This window comes from Ipomoea nil, unplaced genomic scaffold, assembly GCF_001879475.1.
Source record: "Ipomoea nil cultivar Tokyo-kokei standard unplaced genomic scaffold, Asagao_1.1 scaffold1936, whole genome shotgun sequence".
Taxonomy (NCBI): Eukaryota; Viridiplantae; Streptophyta; class Magnoliopsida; order Solanales; family Convolvulaceae; genus Ipomoea; species Ipomoea nil.
The window spans coordinates 1,344,895-1,358,767 of NW_017618364.1; the positions used below are offsets into that span (position 1 = coordinate 1,344,895).

General features: G+C 37.8%; 3 protein-coding genes across 3 annotated transcripts; all 3 read left to right on the forward strand.

The window, feature by feature from the left end:
- The first annotated feature begins 823 nt into the window (after positions 1-823).
- On the forward strand, positions 824-3,961 carry LOC109146816 (putative late blight resistance protein homolog R1A-4). Its single transcript, XM_019294476.1, has 3 exons — positions 824-3,476; positions 3,605-3,697; positions 3,776-3,961. The coding sequence occupies exons 1-2, from the start codon at positions 909-911 to the stop codon at positions 3,680-3,682; spliced, it is 2,646 nt and encodes an 881-aa protein (XP_019150021.1). The 5' UTR covers positions 824-908; the 3' UTR covers positions 3,683-3,697; positions 3,776-3,961.
- Positions 3,962-4,095: 134 nt separating this feature from the next.
- LOC109146681 lies at positions 4,096-5,892 on the forward strand. Its single transcript, XM_019294330.1, has 6 exons — positions 4,096-4,201; positions 4,344-4,516; positions 4,570-4,676; positions 4,745-4,953; positions 5,052-5,185; positions 5,266-5,892. The coding sequence occupies exons 1-6, from the start codon at positions 4,096-4,098 to the stop codon at positions 5,431-5,433; spliced, it is 897 nt and encodes a 298-aa protein (XP_019149875.1). The 3' UTR covers positions 5,434-5,892.
- A 1,738-nt stretch (positions 5,893-7,630) lies between these two features.
- Positions 7,631-8,143, forward strand: LOC109146682. Its single transcript, XM_019294332.1, has one exon. It carries the CDS (start codon positions 7,631-7,633, stop codon positions 8,141-8,143), a length of 513 nt encoding a protein of 170 aa, XP_019149877.1.
- The last annotated feature ends 5,730 nt before the right edge of the window (positions 8,144-13,873 follow it).

The following is a 13,873-nucleotide window of genomic DNA, read 5'->3' on the forward strand; positions in this document are numbered from 1 at the left end:
AATCTTTGGTTGCCTTATTCTTCTGCCGAAATCTAAAGAAAAACAACCATTTCGCAACTTGTGAAGATCAAACACGCAACCTCAAGCTGAATTGGTATGCGTGTTCCAACTCACCAGACTACTCCATCTCTTGAATAATTACTTATAGGAAGTTTAAGGGGTCACGTGTCGAGTAGTCGACATGTCCGCCACGTGTCCTCCATATACTCGGTGATCTGGTTGCTAAGGAAAAACGTCCAACTATAAGGACGTGTTTGATTGACCATCGCTTAGTGGTATATGTTTGAATGCTAAGTATGTGTGGTGCTCGGGATCTCGACCCAATTACTCAGGTCGGGACTGAGCTCCGAAGAATAAAGTCAAAGGCCCATGAAGCCAACAAGACGCCTAGCCTCCCGATCGAGTCGCTCAGGCGATAAATTCAGGTCGGGGATTGCCAATCGCTTCTCTGTGATTCGTATCTAACCAGCTCCTTAGTGTAAAAGGGTTCGTAGCCTGAGATATATTCCCTATTAGTTCTCATATGTTTTCTAATATATACATAATAATAATAATTATACATACACTTGACAAATATAATTAGTTAGATAACATAATTCAAATAAAATATACATAATAAATAACACATCATCTATATTGATATTATATTAAAATTAAAAAATACAAATTAAAAATATAAATAAGTTACAATTTTAATACTATATAACAAAATCCCTAAATTCATATACTAATAAAGAGTATGTAGGAGAAAAATCTTAATGTAAAAGGCTTGTCCTTGTCCAGGACCAAGCCTGCAGTATAATTATGCAATGGTTGATGGGTTATTGGCACATCCACTCATTGATTGAGAAAAAAAAGTAAAAAACTTGTTATCTGAATACTTTGAAGTGAAAGAGAGATCTATCGAGATGGCTTGTGTTGCGTTGACTTCCCTCATGGCAACAATTAAGCTAGAGTTTCTGCAACCAAATCCAAGCAGGGTTCCTCTTGATGATGAAGGGCCGGGGTTTATATCAATGGAAACTTTGTATGAAAAGCTTTCATCTTTGCAAGCTTTTCTGCAGGAGAAATCAGGCGCAGGGGGTGGCACTGCAATCAGAGGTGTGGAGATACAGATCAGAGATTTTGCACTGGATGCCGAAGACCGCATTGAAATACAACTAAGCAACTTTCTTGTGGCCAAGAACGGAGAGGATCAACAAAAAGCTGCACATAAACTCCATCAAACCTTGCGAAAAGCAGCAGAAAACGCAGCAGAGTTGCTGGAAAAAAGCAAGGAAACAGATGATAAACAAGTGGTGAACAAAAGTGAAGGACCACTGATGATTCCTTATTGGTTAAAACATGCTTTGGCTTCGGAGCCCAGCAATGTCGTTATGGTCGGTCGTGCCCGTGATTGTGAGCGGATAAAGGACCACCTCTTCTTGGGCACTTGGTACCTAGAAGTGCTCTCAATTGTTGGAATGGCCGGCATTGGGAAAACAACTTTAATTAGTAGTGTCTATCAAGATCCAGAAGTTGCATCGCATTTCGATGTAAGAAGTTGGGTTTCTATGCCGGGGGGATACAATAACGTGAGCCAACTGCTACTCGCCCTTCTTTGGACACTACTACCAGAGCCAGATGATGAAATTAGAAAGGGAATCATTCCTGATGATGATGATCTAGCAGCTGAGCAGGTATACAAATGCTTGAAAGGTAAGAGATATCTAATTGTTTTGGATAACTTATGGAACAGTCAAGGTTGGCATGGTATAACAAGTTGTTTGCCTGAGGATAAAAATGGAAGTCGCATAGTGATAACCACTAGGCATATTTCAAGGAGGGGGGATCATTATGTTTTCACAGATTGTAGTACTCATAATATGACTTTGCTAAATCCAGAAGAAAGTTGGACTTTATTTTGTAATAACCCTTTTCTCAAACTGGAGGAACATAAGGCACCACCTAAATTTCAAGAAATTAGGAGCCAAGTTGTAGAGATATGCGAAGGATTGCCACACACAATTCTTGTAGTTGCAAAACGTCTATCTGAGTGTGACAACATAAAACAAGAATGGAAGAAGGTTGAAAAGCAAATAGAGTTGCTTGGAGTTCTAGATAGGAGGGTACTGACCCACACTTACAATCAATTGTCACAACGTTTAAAAGTTTGTTTTCTATATTTTGCAGTCTTCCCAAAACGCAGTGCAATCAAAGTGAAACGACTTATTAGGTTATGGATTGCTGAAGGATTTATTAATCCATTGGAGGGAAAGGAGTTAGAAAGTCAAGCCTATGAGTATTTACAAGAGTTCCTTGATAGAAGTCTTATTCTAATTGACCATTGGAGTTTTTGTAGAAAAAATAAGAAATGTAGGATGCATAGTGCCTTACATAGCTTTTGCGTAAGAGAAGCTCAGAAAGAGGGCATTTTTTGTGCTTTTAATACTCTGCAACTTCCACGAGGGTCATTTGGCATGTTTGCAAATTCATGTCGCTGGTTAAGCTTATACACACATAAATTTGACTATTATGTGTTGTTAAGAACAAACAACCCTCGCTCCATTTTTTTCTTTCAAGAAGATGCTGATATATTTATATCTTTCAAGTTGCTTAGAGTTTTGGCTTTTGCTCCATCTTCGTTTCTTCAAAGAGTGCCAACACACTTACATGATTTAGTTTTTTTGAGATACCTATCTGTATCTGAATGGTTTGAGGGTCTTGAGTATGTAGTGTTAACCAATCGAAACTTGCAGACACTTGTTGTTTCTAGTAAAGAATCCCAACTTGGAACACCTACTATTCATTTGCCCTCAATAATTTGGGAGTTACCGCAGTTACGACATCTTGAACTTGACAAATCTTATGTAATTGATCCTCCAGACATGGATAAAGATAATATGCAAACATTATTTTGGGTGTGTCCAACTCATTGCAGAACAGGAGTATATTGCAGGTTTCCAAACATTGAAGATTTGAAAATCTTTGTTTCTGGAGGCAATCCAATTACTTTGGATAATCTTGATTGTTTGGAACAACTTGAGATGCTAACAATTTCAGTTTTGTTAGGCCATGTTGTAACCCTTCCAAAACGATTTTGGTTTCCTTCACAACTAAGGAAGTTGAGCTTGAATGGTATTAACCTTTCGGAGAGGGATTTAACGGTAATTGGCAAGATACGTGAGCTTGAAGTTCTCAAGTTGAAAAATGTCTTTTATGGAAAAGTATGGGAAGTAGAAGAAAGTCGATTTCGTAATTTAAAATTCTTGCTTCTTGAAGATAAAACGCTCAAGAAATGGAGAGTTGATGAAAATTCGCTTAATTGGCTTGGGCGCTTAGTCCTAAGATTTTGTTATTGTTTAAAAAAAATCCCTCTTACTATGGAACATATTCGGATCTTGGAGTCAATTGAGTTGCAGCAGTGTTGTCCTTCCGTTGTCACTTCTGCAGAGGATCTCCAACGTAAAACTAACAGACAAGGCCCAACTTTTGAGGTTAGAATTGAAGCTATTTTTAGGTTATTAGAATAATCTTCTAGTTTAGCCTTGTCATCCTTAGCTTTATTAATATCTCATTTCACTTTCTTCATTCTTAATTTGCATCCTGTTTTTCATTTATATAGATCAAAATCGTGGGACCTGAATATGATGAATCACAATGTACAGACATAGAAGAGTCTATACCTTCAGATGATGAATGACGATGACAAGCTAATGTATGGATGCAAGCTAGAATTGATCGAATCACAAAAATTCTTGGTTACCAACTAACTACATATTCTTAACATTTGCAGAACTGATAATGCTGTGAAGAATCAGTTCACGACCCTCTGCAAAAAGAGAGCGAAGAACGAGGCATTAGCATAAGAAAACAGTAATTCATTCATTAATATAATAGGAGGGTTATCTTTCCAAGTTGGCTCAGCATTTCAGAATCTGCAGTGCCCCTTAAGAAGCAAAGGTAAAATTCGTTTAGTGTGCTTCAACTCTATATGATCACACTTCCGTAAATAACGTTTGGTTTTTGGCGTTTAGGAGGAGTCACATTCCAGACCCCCCTAAAAGTTTTAGCAACAGGGAAAAATCACTCGTGAGTTGCGATGCAACGAATCAGATGCTAAGGTCTCCATTTGCAGTAATAGGTCAAAATCTCTACAGTCCAAGGAGCAATGTATCGAGTCATCAAAATGAAGAGGACGCCAAAGATTCGCACGCCAATGGTAAATAATCTGATGCAATGTTTGGCTCTTAACACACCATTAGGTTATATATAAGTCAGAAAAGTCATTTAGAGTTTTAGACCATGAAATATTTTATAAGTTCTTTATCTTTTATAATTAACACCGGTTTTGGATCAAGCAGGCTCTAGCAATAAAACCGAAGTAACATTTCTTAAGAAGGATGATCCGAAGATACTCGCATTGATGCAACAAGCGGAACTACTGAGCTCGCTGGCACTCAAAGTCAATTCCGAAAAACGAGCATTCTTGTATGGAGGAATTCAGCCAATATCGATCCCTCTTTTGCAATATTCTGTATTATGTTGTCTATATGTTGTTGTTTGTTCACATGATAACGGCTCAATCAGTGGAGACGGAGATGCCAAATTTCTGAGATGGAGATTCAGCTCGAGAATTTTAAGCAATCTGCAAATGAATTAAAAAGCATTAATGAATGCAGTCAACCATCTTGGAGGTATTGTCACGTGCAAGCTAAATATGTTACTCGGGAATGTTTGTCCACACTAATATATTGTTGTGCAGGCAACCTGCTTTATCAGAAGAGTCTGCAGGCAGCTCGGAGTATAGCACGGGATCAACTTTACTAGCCCACGGGGTTGGTGATAATAGAGAAAAGAGCGAAGCCGAGCTATGTGCATTGCATCAGGATATTGAATCAGGATTACAATCAACCCACATTGATGATGAATTTGCCAAAGGAATTTCTGGGAATAATGCCTCGACTTCTCAAGGTGTGAAAGACTTCTACTTTATGCAAGGTATTTTTAATCGAACTAATAGCCAATTCCAGCTTATAAAACTTGTTTGTTTCCCGTCGACATGTTCCCAGCTTGTGACAAAGTTAATCCCGTTAATGAGACCATATGTGAGTATTCAAATGAAGAATGTTGTTCCCCTCTTCAAGTAACCCCGATGTTCAGATCACTAGCAGCAGCTATTCCCAGCCCAAAATTTTCAGAAAGTGTAAGTAACACCCTTCATTGTTTCACTATCTCACCTAAACTCGATTCAATGCTGACACTATTTCTTTCATTCGTTTTCAGGAGAGACAATTCCTACTAAAAATGCTTGGAATGGAATCTACGTCTCTGAATCCAAGCATCAATCCTTCTCATCCTCCATCGTGCAAGATGGCCCTCCTCCATAGAACTTACGATTCTGCGGGGCTCAACCACCATGACTTTTCGTCCAAAAATTTCAGGCATGTGTAGATTTTTTTAAAAGCCAGTTTTCCATTGGATTGCAGTCATTATGACCTGAGTTTTTACAAAGAGGCCATGAAGATCTGGTCCCAAAGACCACAATCTAGAATGCAATGGAGCATCCTAGTATTTCCCGAATATCTGATAAGATGGTCTGCATCCTTTCTCAACTTACCAGCCTATATAATACAGTGTCTTAGAGTGTTGTTTTTTTGTGTTGTGTCACATTTTTTTGTGTGTTGTATGGGATAGTTGGATAGGGCATCCAATAACGTTCCCATAAGGCTTTTTACGGTATTTATATGTCAATTGTACAGAATATATAGAATGTAGTTACAGATTGACACATCGCCAATGATATAGAACATATCAAAAAGAAGAATACATTGATAGAAGAGAGGAGGATCAACATCAACCAGTTGAACTGACCCCTCCCTCCCTAGCGTTTTTGCTTCGTGTGCAGAGTTAGATAATAAGTTTTGTGGTGCTCTTCTGTTTCTCTCATCTTTATGTAACATTTAACTCGTACTTTTATTGGAGTGGAAAATCCAATATTGCCCTTTGTTTGTATATATGTCTCAGAAAGCAAATTACTTAGAGCTGAACAAGATTTGGACTAACGATGTGTTGTTAGGATCGAATGTTTTACTGGCACATTTTTGTGAGGCAGAATGTTGGACTTGACCCTTCAGGTCTCCGCTCAACATTCCCCTTAACCACATAGTGCTGGACTTGGTCTTTTGCCGGCTTCTGCCTAACCAGATGCACATATCACATATGCATGCCCAAAGACCACGGAAGGATTATAAAACGAAATTTTCTTGGATACATAGAATAGGAGAAGAGTTGAGAGAGTTTCTTACACTTTTTTTGTAGCTTTTGTGTGGCCATGAATTCAGAAACTTCCTTGATAGCACCTACTGGAGATCTGCAATGGGGTAAGGTGTTGTGGGGAAGAAGCTAAGGGGTCTGAGAAACTCTCTCTGTTATTTAAGTTGGTCAGAGGGCAAAGTGTGATCATGGCAGTATGAAGAAAGTAGGGGAGGGACCTCTTTGCAAATTAAAGTGTGGAGTATAGTGGCAGTCATTTAAGTGAAAAGACTAATTTGATCTTCATTCAATTCCCATTCTCAAGTCTTGAGTCGGAAGGGGGTATTATGGTATATGTACATGCTAATGGTTCTCCAACAAGGGCCCAAAGTTGAGATCTCATCATTGAAAACAGAAAAGCAAACATTAACATATATAACACAACGATTACAGTTTGGGTCCATCTCTCAAATTTGAACTTTTGAGTTTTGACTGTAACAACAGTTTCAGAACATAAATCAGTTGACCTTAAACCAAATATATATTTGATTCTAATCTTCACAGTTCATGAGTAATTAGATGCAAGAATTGCTTTCAAAAGCGTTATTGATATATAAAAATCATGGACTTCCTCTGATCTTCTTTTGCACCATCCTCTAAGAAAACCAGTTGCCACTCAGCAAAGAAGACACTACATACAAATGCTGACAAACTTTGTTGTTGTGATGGTTGTGTTGGTCAGCGGACCAAATCGACTAATGGTTAGGAGAGATAAAGTTCTGGACTTCTGGCCAACAGATCTTCAACTATATATAAGAGGGAAACTTGAAAGATATGCCATGTCTGCAGCTTCTGTTGGGCATTTTGTCCTGTTTGCTAAGCCACTTAGCCATATATGATGGAAGGTCCAACATACCAACTGGATGTATTTGTAATCCCTGCACTCCAGTAGCTCCACCAGGGAGTGCCGCAGCTTCCATTAGACCAAATCTTTATCACTTCATGAAATATTGAAATCACACTGAATATTAAGTTGGTGTATCAGCCTGAAACACTACAGCTATAGATCATAAGAAGCTTACTCAGAAATGACCATATCAAACAGACCACATTTTTTACTATATCCAACCAGGTGGCATTTGAGAATCAACATTCAACTTTGGACAGCCAGAAGGGGGCAGAAATTGACTTTCTTGAAAAATATATTTTCCAGAAGCTCTTAATAAGTAGACTATCTTATTCTGCACTGTTTGGAGGGCTGTTGGCTCATCCACTCATTGATTGAGAAAACTTGAGATCTGAAATTCTGAATAATTTGAGAGAGAGAGAGAGAGAGAGAGAGAGAGAGAGAGAGAGAGAGATGGCTTGTATTGCTTTGAGCTCTCTCGTGGCAACAATGGAGTTGGAGTTTCTGCAACCCAGTCCAAGGGTTTCTCTTGATGATGAAGCATCTATATCAGTGGAATCTTTGTTCGAAAATCTTTCATCTTTGCAAGCTTTTGTGCAGGAGAAATCCGGAGGTGGCACTGCGATAAGAGATTTAGAAATCAAGATCAGAGACTTTGCACTCCATGCTGAGGACCGCATCGAAATACAACTAAGCAACTTCGTTCTGGCCAAGGACACACAGGATCAACAAAAAGCTTCCCAGCAACTCCACCAAATCTTGGGAGAAGCAGCAGAAAACGCAGCAGAGTTGCTGAAAATCATAATCAACCAAGCTGATGATGATGATGATGATGATGAGGCCAATGAAAGTGATGGTCAACCACTAATTCCTTGGTTAAAAAACAATGATACATCCTTACGGCGTTCTTCAATGGTCGGTCGTTGCCGTGATCATACGATGATAAAGGACATACTGTTGGAAAATATTCCCAACGTCAACCCCAGGCTGGAAACCTTTTAAGAAGCACGGACACAACGGGTATATGGCTGAAAGGAAATCTGTCCCGTGTTATAATAGCACTACCTTAAAAGTGTTATTTGTCCGGTAACGGTGCAGTTAGAATCCTGACACGCTTTCGACATGCTACACAGACTAACAACGTTTAGTTCAATTCGCACCAACTATAGCGTAAGTGAACCTGACTTTGCTCAGACCTAGGGAAATAAAACTCATATAGAAGTGAAAGGCTTTTTTTCAAACCGTGCATCCTAAAAATGGAAGGAAGGCTGCTTATATACTGATTAGTATGACAACTTCCTTCCTGCTAGCCACAACTCAACTATAATTAAGGGGGGAATGACTTGAACGTGTGGCTATGGAATTGTGTAACCACAACTAAAAATTCAAACATGGGCCACAATTATAGCTTTAGAATGGACGTGTGGAAATCTCTTGTACATTGAATGTAATTCCAACAATCCCCCACACATTCAGAGTAGAAGACTAGAAAGAAAGTAAAGTTTGAGCAATACAAACGAGTTGATCTTAATGTCAATGTTTGAGAACTTGAACTGACATGTAGTGACACTGAGTAATTTTCTTCCCGAGAGTGATATGAATCTTGAACTCACCGGTTAGATAAATTTTGAACTCTAATGCACACACCAACTCTAAGTAGCAGGTTCTACAAAAGTCAAACTCTTTGACTTCTTATGAATACCCTTAGTATTCAAGTCTGTTATGTCTATCTTAATATAGATCTCCACCCTATCAAAGTCTATCTCACTATAGACTTTTAACCCTGACAAGCCTTATTGCATTATAGATTTTTATGTTTTTTCAAGTCTATCTCAATATAGACTTTTAACTCTATCAAGTCTGTCTATCTCAGTATAGACCACCTTTAAAGGCTTATAGAGAAGTTAAAGACATAAATCAGTTATAAGTCTTTTCTTCCTATCATGGAAACTGTTCTTTGCAATGCAAATGACAGTTTGTGAATCACAATTTATATGTAGTGAAGGCGTTAGCTAGACACCCCCACAACTCCACATTTATCAACATATTTCTTAGCCACTCATCTTATTGGGATATCCACATTATCTTTCATAAGAGGCGGTTAACCCTTTTCCACTCAAGTCAGGGATCTCTTTAGGTCTACCTCAAAATAGACCACCCCAATTGAGTATAAGTCACTAAGAGCACTTTTGTACTCAAGTCATTATGCGGTGAATTCATTAGGTTTGTCTCAACAAACCCACCCTTCTCAAAGAGCTATGAATTCATTAAGAGCTGTAGCTCAACCTCACAAGTACACACATTGTAAGAATGACCAACTACTGTACTATTGTACTATTTTGTAACTCTTTTCATGACTTTGTTTGACCACAAAAGTTGGACCCACAATGAATTCATTACTACTTGGAATTTTAAGTCCTTCCAATGATTCAACGACTAATCTTCATAATTAGCCCTCAACTAAGTTGATTCTCTTGATCAAACTTACATGAACTTTGACGAGTACTTCGTTTACTTGTAAATAATCCCTTGAGATTTTCAAGCTTAACATGAAACATTCACTTTCATCATTATTCTCAATACCACAGAGAAACTTTTGGTGAAAATATAAGGATTTAATCACCCCAACAATGCAACAATTACAAATATTTTGTCAAATGTATTTGATCTCTTACCCAGACTGATCTTTTGGTGCCCAACATTAGCTCCTTTGTAGACTGAGTTTTGCCGATTTGCTTTAGGAGCATTATAGTAGCTTTGCACTTTGCCTGATACATACTAAATAGTTGAATATATTTCAACAAATTGATATAAACCTAGTCCAAGGCTCAAATAAAGATGGAATATTGTCCCAAGAATGCTCTCAAAACTAAAGATAGAGATGGATCAAAATACCTTAAACCTCACGAGAAACCCTTTGTCTCGAATCCTCAAAGACTTGGAAGAATCACATGTAGCTTCAAGTACCTCGATGTTGCAATCTTCAATCAACTAGAGTCAGATCTAGTTTCCTTCGATTTAAGAACGAGTCCACGAACCTAAATCTAAGGTTGAAGAAAGTAAGATTGATTCGAGTCCACGAATCAATTTGCTAGTCGAGTCCACGACTAGCCACTAATTGAGTCCACAATTAGCCATAAGGTTTCTTACACAAGTGTAAAGAAAAACTTAAGAATTTTATTGAATTAAAGCCTCCTCAAAACTGATATGGATGTGCCCTATTTATAGGTATAGGGCAGCATTGTAATCTAAATACAATGGGAAAAAGAGTCCTAAACCTAATCTAGAAAACAAGTAAATAGAGTTTTATTTAGAAAATGATTTAAGGAATCCTTTCTAAATACAACTAGTGTTTTCTCTTTAATTCTAAACAATTTAAAATAAATGATGACCACAAATAATAAAGCTGATTTGGGCCTCGGATCTTGTGATTGGCCCAATTTGTAATCTTAATGGATCTTCATTATGTTGGGCCGCATCATCCTCCCCTTCTTGAAAAATGATTCGACCTCGAATCTTATAAACATTGTCTTCGATCCGTGACATCACTTGAAACGGGCCACTATAATACTTTCCTCTATCGAATGGAATTATTATTGGAATTCCTTGATTTTTCCACCAATGATGCTTTAAGGATGTACTTTTTGGCCTTGTGATGAGCCCACTATAGACCCTTATTGGATTCCATGTGTGCTGGTTCCTATTATTCTCCCATTCTTGAAAAGGATTCGTCCTCGAATCCAAATCTTCAATGAAAGACAAAGTAGCAAGCTCACTTTCTGTTTTATCACGCTCGTGGAACTTTTTCTTGGGGTGCTTGACACGAGTCGCTCCAATCATCATCCTACAATCAACAAGTAAGGCAATTAAGTCTAATGACACATCATGGAATTTAAACATTCTGGATAGTAATAGATCAGCAAAACGAGACATATTAAATTTAGCCATCTTGTTTGAATTTTTAACAAGCACAACATCTTTCCTTCTAGAGCTTAAGGCTAAACCAAACACAAAATCCATGGAAATATCAAGTAATGTTTTAGATGTATTGTGGTGGTAAGTAGCACAATTATGAACATAAGATTCTGCATCTTTTTTCTTCTTTGGCCAATGAAAATATCCATGCAAAACATCATCACTCTTTGGAAAACCAAAGTGTCCTTTATGTGAATCAACAATTAAATCATTACCCAAAACAAAGCAAAAAGTGCCAATCCCATTGACTTTGAACCAAAACCCCTTGAGCAAGTAGTGTTTCACATAAGAAGTTTTCAAATGTGCCTTATAACTTTCCAGTGATTCCTTATCTCTATCAAACAAAGTTTTAGTAAAATCAAAATTAAGGAATCTTGGATGTATGGAGGCTAACAAATTTCTAACACATCTAGCAAGTACGTCATTAATAGAAACATGGCAAAGAAATCTAGAGAATAATAATGCATGCTTTTGGAATAAAAGTGAGTATAAAGTGACTCCCCTTCCTTTCTCTTGCATACTATCCTTTTTAGTTACCAAGAGATGTTGCACTTTGACACCTTGGGCTGGTCCTTTCCACTGTATCACTGATTGTGGTCCCTTTGTTTGGCTACAAACTGAGTTAGAGGATTGGAGTGGTGATTGCAATTCCAAACATGGAGGTTCCACTTTTCTCTCTATGATTTCTTCCTTCTTTGAGGCTGGTTTGAGAGCTTGCATCAATGTCAATTGAATTTTTTCTACTTGTTTAGGATACAAACGAGACAAGAAATATGTAACTCCATTCATGTGAAACACATAAGTGTTCCTCATTCCATCAGAACTTATTTTTCTGTCAAATTGCAATGGTCTACCTAACAAGATATGAGCAACCTGCATTGGGATATTATCACACAAGATTTCATCAGAGTAACTGTTAATAGATAAAGGAATAAGATCCTGTTTGGTTACTCTAGCTTCTCCTACATCAGTTAACCATTGCAAACAATAAGGATTTGGATGATTAAGCAAAGGTAACTGGGGAAATTTAACCATAGCTGCACTAGCCACATTTGTGCAACTTCTAGAATCTATTACCATAGCACAAGCATTCTCTTTAATTGACCCTTTAGCACAAAATATATTTTCTCTTTGAGACCCATATTCTTTTAAAGGGTGAACATTCAAAACCTTCTTAACAACAACAGTATGACAAGACTCACTATCAACATATTTTAAATCAGAATCTAAAGGTATGAATGGTTCTCTCTCAACATGTTCATTGGGGGTTTCAAAATGGTCACAAACCTCATCCTCAGATTTATATTCAAGACAAGAAGTAAAATTTTCAGATTGTGTTGTTATCTTAACTACCCTCTTGTTAGGGCAATCACGAGCTATGTGGCCTCTCCCATTACATCTATAACAAATCAATTCTCTATCACGTTGAGGCTTCACTGCCTCACTTACCTTTTCTTTACCTTTGTCTCGTGAATCATCTCTTGGAAGAGGACGTTCATCACGCCTTTGAGAGGTGGAACAAGTGTTGTTCCATTTTGATGCACCATTGTTGGCCTTGTACATTTTCATCTCTTTGATTTTTGCCTCAGATTCACGTGCAGCATACAAGGCATCATAAAGGGTGTCATATCTCTGAATACTCATTCCACATCGAATTTCTAAGTTCAATCCATGTACGAAACGAGCAATAGTTTTTGCCTCTTCTTCATGTATGTTGCCCTGTTCAAGCAAAATATTTATAGTTTGGTGGTACTCATCAACTGACATTGTTCCTTGCACGGTTCCCTGCAATTTTCTTTCAAGATCATAGAAACAAGATTTAGGACGAAAGGTTAGACGCATATCTTCCCTCACTTGAACCCAAGATTCATAGGGAATAAAATTAGCAACTCGCTCTCTATTTTTTTTTTCGCCACCAAGATAATGCATACCCCTTAAAAGATGTAGAAACTAGCCTAATTTTTGTAAGATCAGAATATTGCTTTAAATAAAAAAGAGTTTCAACAGCATTCTCCCATTCTATGTATTCGGTAGGTCCTTTCTCACCGGTGAAGTTAGGAATTTCATGTTTAATGTTTCCTAACTCCGTATTACGCTGTTGGATTCTTTGATATCTAGGATCCACTCTTCCTACTGGTGGCAGGTGTCGCTCATCATTGTGTGGTGGTTGCACTTGTTGTGAGCGTTGCTCCAAATTATTCATTCGTTTGAGTAACCTGTCTATTTTTTGTTCTAATTTCTGCGGCAAGTTTGGAACTTGTTGAGCCATCTGTAAACGAAAAAAAAATATCTAAAAACAAGAAGATGTGTGAGTTGTCACGTTAGTGAAACCAAAAAGTTGGCTCGCTCCCTCACTATTCTCAGCTCGCAAGTAAGAGGTGGATTATATGCCTTTTGGGGGGTGCACTACACACTCTTACAAACACACACTCCACTCGTGTATCGCTCAAGGTGGCAGATACTCTCACAAGCCTTTTTCCAAAAAGGAAAATTCTAGTCCGGTATTCCAGTTGATATGGATTCAACCTCAAAGTTCAAGAAAACGTACCTTGGAAGACTTCACAAGCCTTTGAGAGTAAGGGTGTATCGCGAGGTAGGTAATAAAATTGAGAGCAAGAAGCAAAGAAAAAGGACAATACAAGCAAAGAAACTAAACAAGATTTGAAAGAAAAAGGAAACCAAGGAAGGAAGTATGGCAGAAAGATATACAAGACCAATATCAAAAGATAGAGACAAATAGAATATAAAAGGGGTTCA